Source organism: Schistocerca piceifrons, chromosome 3, assembly GCF_021461385.2.
Source record: "Schistocerca piceifrons isolate TAMUIC-IGC-003096 chromosome 3, iqSchPice1.1, whole genome shotgun sequence".
NCBI lineage: Eukaryota > Metazoa > Arthropoda > Insecta > Orthoptera > Acrididae > Schistocerca > Schistocerca piceifrons.
The window spans coordinates 255,788,754-255,794,753 of NC_060140.1; the positions used below are offsets into that span (position 1 = coordinate 255,788,754).

The 6,000-nt window shown below is 43.5% G+C and overlaps 1 protein-coding gene across 1 annotated transcript in view; it reads right to left on the bottom strand.

Annotated features, from left to right (window-relative positions):
- LOC124788561 (aromatic-L-amino-acid decarboxylase-like) overlaps positions 1-5,614 on the bottom strand; it is a 39,093-nt gene extending 33,479 nt beyond the window's left edge. Inside the window, exon 1 of the mRNA XM_047255832.1 lies at positions 5,366-5,614. Coding sequence (XP_047111788.1) covers positions 5,366-5,614 — 249 coding nt within the window. The remainder of the gene's footprint in view (positions 1-5,365) is intronic.
- Between the last annotated feature and the right edge of the window lie 386 nt (positions 5,615-6,000).

Below are 6,000 nucleotides of genomic sequence, written 5' to 3' on the forward strand. Positions count from 1 at the left end.
TGGGTATTGCTGCTTAATGATAACGTACGTCCCATATCACATATGTCGTAACGCAGAAGTTATGCCAACTCTAGTGGGAGACCCTCGAGCACCCGCCCTATAGTCCTGATGGCTTCCCTTACGATGATCACGACTTCGGTCTCTTAGAAAAGGCCTCGAAGGGTCGACGATTACTGTCAGATGAGGATGTGCAACAGATATTTAGGGACTTCTTGAAGCAACAGGACACGGTGTTTGACAAACGGGTATCGTCAGCCCGGTGCGTCGATGGGATGATTGTCTCAACGCTCACGGCGATTTTGCGCGATTAGCATACGGATTATGCACTGTACGGCATTCGAAGGCAACTTTTTATCGCCCCTTAGTTTGAATGTAGTGGAGAAACTAAGGGGCGATAAAAATATCAATAAATGATTATTATCAATCGGAAACTTCGAGCAGGATACTTAAATACAATTTCGCGATTTGCACCGTATCCTGCTACAGGACAAGAAAGAAAGAAATTCCATTACGCTAATCTTACTTTTGTTGATGTTCATCTTTTTTTTTCCCCAAGACACCAGCAATTTCATTCAAAGGTTCTTTCTAGTCCTTTGCCGACTCTGACAAAATTACAATGTCATTATCAAATCTCAACGTTTTTGTATCCTCTCCCTGAACTTTAATTACGAGGGCGTACTGAAAAGTAATGCACCCGATTTTTTTATTTTGTTCCCAATATCGTCTGACGTAGTCATCCACATTACTTGGTTGACTTTCCCGTTTCGCTGACGCGAGTTGTAACCGTCTTCCGCTAAAGGACTCTGAATTGTAGCGTGTAGCATGGCGGTGTGTAACGTAACTATGTCGGTGCGGTAAAAGCTGTGTACTGTGATGATTGTATCGATTTCACTAATATGCGACGTTGGACTGTTTGGTTCTCATAATGAAGGAAACAGTCCATACGGTCCCGACTTGGCACAATCCGACTTTCATTTGTCTCCAAAACTTAAAATACAACTTCGAGGATTTCATTTTGATAGCGATGCATCGGTGGAAGCAGAAGTGCGACTGTGACTCCATCCACAAACTCAAACATTCTACACTGACGGTATCAACAAACTGGTCTGTCGTTGGGAGACATGTTTTCCCCGAAATGGTCACTATTCTGAGAAATAAATATGTAGGCATGAAGAATAAAGACGTAGAATATTAAAACAGTTTGTTTTATTTCAAAAGCTTAAAGGGTTCTTACCTTAAAAAAAATCGGAGCCATTTGTTTCCAGCACGTCTTCGTACCTTCCCCAATTTCTCTTTGTTTTCATTTACTGCTTGCACAATGTACTCACTGAATACATGAGGAATGTCCTACAAACCTGCCTCACCCCTTTCTCAACGAAAGCTTCCCTTCGATGTCCTTCCACCCTTACAACTGTAACCTGGTTTCTGTACACACTGCAAATTACTTATCAGTGTCTCTATTTTTCCATGCTACCTTCAAAATTTCAAAAAGTGTACTCCAATCATCAGTTGCATAGCTCCACATCTTTATGTTAATATTACTGCTCCATAATTCAGTCTTTCCAGAAATAGAGGACCGTAAGCAACGACAGTGTAGTGGAAGGGACGATATAGACTCTACCACTAACAGAAATCATGGCAGTGAAATCGAGTGTTCGTGTCAGTCGGTACTATGTAGTGAACGCAGTAAGAAGGGTCAAACTGGAGGCATTACCTCAAATAGCAGAAAGGAGCTATAGCGTTTGGACGTGCCCATAACCGCAGTGTGAATGAAGTTTCCCAGTTTGTTGGTGTATCAACACGGACCCTCTAACCTGCCTACAAGGAACCTTGTATCATTCGGAAACGTGTACCTCAGGGTACGCACAGTGCCGCGGAAAGAACCTAACCGACAGGGACTGGAGACGATTCAATGTTAAATTTTTTCATTTTTTTTAAAGTTGTGTAGATGAGAATCGCTTTCTGACGCAACAGGAACTGCTGATGTCAGTGAATACTGGTCCATGTCAACCAGTTTTTGAACGAACGCAGGGAACGGAATGGCTATTTGAAGTCATATACTTCGCAGAAGGTCATAGCTCACAGCGGCATATACACACATCAAAAAAAGTTTTGCATCACCTCGGTTTCGAGAGTTTCGGAACCTGTACAGAAAACTGGAACAGAGATCAACATCAACATCATTTCCGCCATTGCATGTTGTACCACCATACAACGAGACCTTAAGAGGTGGTGGTCCAGATTTCTGTACACACTGGTACCTCTAATACCCAGTAGCACATCTTCTTGCATTGATGCATGTCCGGCATACTATCCACAAGTTCATTAAGACACTGTAGGTCCAGATTGTCCCACTCATCAACGGCAATTCGGCGTAGATCCCTCACAATGGTTAGTGGGTCACGTCATCCATAAACAGAATTTTTCAGTCCATCCCAGGCATGTTCGATTGGTTTCATGTCTGGAGAACATGCTGGCCACTCTGGTCGAGCTATGTCGTTATCCTGAAGGAAGTCATTCACAATATGTGCACGATGGGAGTGCGAATTGTCGTTCATGAAGACGATTGCCTCGCCAATATGCTGCCGATATGGTCGCATTATCCGTCGGATGATGGCATTCACGTATCCTACAGCCGTTACGGCGCCTTCCATGACCAACAGCGGCGTACGTCGGTCCTACATTATGCCTCCCCAAAGTAGCAGGGAACCTTCACCTTGCAGAACTCGCTGGACAGTGTGTCTAAGGTGTTCAGCCGGACCGGGTTGCCTCCAAAAGCGTCTCCGACGATTGTCTGGTTGAAGGTATATGCGACACTCGTCGGTGAAGAGAACTTGATGGCAATCCTGAGCGGTCGATTCGGTGTGTTGTTGGGTCCATATTTACACTCCGAGACGCCTGGACCTTCCTTGTTGAGAGCTCTTCCTGGCACAAAGTAATAATGCGGACGCAATCAAACCGCGGTATTGACAGTCTAGGCATGGTTGAACTACAGACAACACGAGCCGTATACCTCCTTCCTGGTGGAATGACTGGAACTGATCGGTTGTCGGACCCTAGACATGGTTGTTTAAATCTTTGGGCGGGCTTAGTGACATCTCTGAACAGTCAAAGGGACAGTGTCTGTGATACAATGTCCACAGTCAATGTCTATCTTCAGAAGTTCTGGGAACCGGGGTGATGCAAAACTTTTTTTGATGTGTGTATGAATGCACTTCCTCAGCGGGCCAAATAATTCAGGAACTGGACTATGGCTGGCTGGAGGTATGTAGCGAATTACGATTTTGACTTTTTACAAATGATGCTAAGCATGGAAAACACTGACGGCCGAATGAGACGTTTAACCTGTAGTGTATTGTTTGTGTAGTTAAGGCTGGAGGTGGTTGTGTAATGTCTTGCAGGTGTTTTTCATATGATGTGTTAGGGTCCCTCATTCAGGTTATCGTGAACATGAACTACGATATTTATTCTTACATTCTCGTTTACCAGATGTTGCCCAATCATCTACATCTTCATAGTGAGTATGATGTGGACACTCCTGTCTTCCAAGATGGCAACAGCCATGTACGCACGGCTGCAGGGTTGCACGCACACTTTCTTGTTTGAGGAACACTGAGGCATAATATCACACCTCGACTGGCCCAGTAAATTATTCGATTTAAATCCCAGAGAAGTTACGGGGAGGTTTTAATTTAAGTGGAAATACTCACAGAGGTCTAGCGTGGACTATAATTATTGTATGGCAGCGAAACTGGAAGATATGCTACTGCGTCAGTGAGGAACCAATGTACTCTGAAAAAAATTAGTTCCAATTTTCGCCACCAAGAGCAAATCTGACGATGTGAATGGAAAAGAGAAGCATAGAAATTTTTACATATATAATGGATTAGAAACGGGACATGAGCAGAAAGGGTCAAACAAGCGAGAAAGGCAAAATGTTTATTTTGTTATTAATCGCCGCTTACACAGTTTGTTCAATGTTAGCACCAGAGACGTCGGTGAGATGCTGTACAGAGCCAGATTTGCACCTGACTGCCATGTTGTTGTTGTTGTATTCAGTCCTGAGACTGGTTTGATGCAGCTCTCCATGCTACTCTATCCTGTGCAAGCTTCTTCATCTCCCAGTACTTACTGCAACCTACATCCTTCTGAATCTGCTTAGTGTATTCATCTCTTGGTCTCCCTCTATGATTTTTACCCTCCACGCTGCCCTCTAATGCTAAATTTGTGATCCCTTGATGCCTCAGAACATGTCCTACCAACCGGTCCCTTGTTCTAGTCAAGTTGTGCCACAAACTCCTCTTCTCCCCAATTTTAGTCAATACCTCCTCATTAGTTATGTGATCTACCCATCTCATCTTCAGCATTCTTCTGCAGCACCACATTTCGAAAGCTTCCATTCTCTTCTTGTCCAAACTATTTATCGTCCATGTTTCACTTCCATACATGGCTACACTCCATACAAATACTTTCAGAAACGACTTCCTGACACTTAAATCTATACTCGATGTTAACAAATTTCTCTTCTTGAGATACGCTTTCCTTGCCATTGCCAGTCTACATTTTACATTCTCTCTACTTCGACCATCATCAGTTATTTTGCTCCCCAAATAGCAAAACTCCTTTACTACTTTAAGTGTCTCAATTCCTAATCTGCCATAATTGGAACTAATTTTTTTCCAGCGCGAATCGGTCTGCATTAGCACATTAGAATGTCTACCAAGTTTCGCTGTCATACAATAGTTACAGCGCACAGTGGATATCGGGTGTTAGCGGCGATTTAACTATAACCACTCGGTACATGGGACTATTTTTAACAACAGGTGAAACGTAGCATTCAAAATCCTCGCAATTTGGTAGCTGTAGGGGATCCGTCAAATCATAAATGAGAGGCTTCAGCTGGATATGGCCTACTGGAGGAAACTTGTGGACCCTCTTTCGCCGAGCTGAAGCTATTATCAAGACTAGAGGCAGTAATAGCGTGACATTTCTTCCTGGTGACTATTTTTTTCTGCGCTTACATGAATACAAGAGCTGCCTCGCAACGTATTTCTTTTAAAATAACAATAATTTCTGACTAATGTACAGTACGAAATGCCAAAACTTCACGAGACGTAAAACTTTCCAATCCAGTCCTAGAAGCATCATGACAAACAACAACAACGAATGTTATCCAACCATTACCAATACTACTTGATTCAGATGATTTGGCAATAGAAAAATTCAATTTCAGACCTAAAAAGCGACAATACAGATATACTGGCGATCTTCTTCAGATTGGTGACCTTCTTACTGGTACCAGGAGCTGGAAAGGAACCATAAGTGCCAGAAATATTCAGCAGATCTTTGTAGACCAGCCACTCACCTTGCGGAGAGCGTCCCCCCGCAGACGGTGTTCATTGTCGGTCGGTAGCACGCGCAGTTGGATGAGGCAGATCTTGGCGGCCTTCTCGACGCAGGTGTGCGCCTCTCGGGAGGTGTAGGCGATAATCTTCTGTAGTGCAGCGCAGTCGACGTCCAGGTCGTCGGCGTGCCGGTTCTTCCTGATGCTGCTTAGGCTACGATCCAGTCTGTCCTCACGCAAGAACTGCGTGGCAGCGTGCCTCGCCGCCATCATTGCAACAAGGATGGCGTCGCTCTCGGACGGCTGCAGCAACAAAAACTGTCATCCTATCAGGGGTCGGACGCTGCGCCTACACCGCATGCTGAGATAACAATAATAAACTGCGATTCGTCTTCAAAATAATCTTCAAATCATAATACACTTCTGAAACGTTCCTAAATCGGCTGAAAACTGGGTGTGATGTTTACCCTTGAAATTGTGAAGGCATTGCTAATCACACATATAACATTTCTTTTCGTGATTTTCTTTAGATTTCTATTCTTTTTCTTTTGTTCATATGGGCATTTCTAATTGTGATTATGCAAAATTCTACTGTGGTTTTTAAATGTAAAGATGTAATTGTGATTATTTCGTTTTCCAATGGATAAATATGTTTC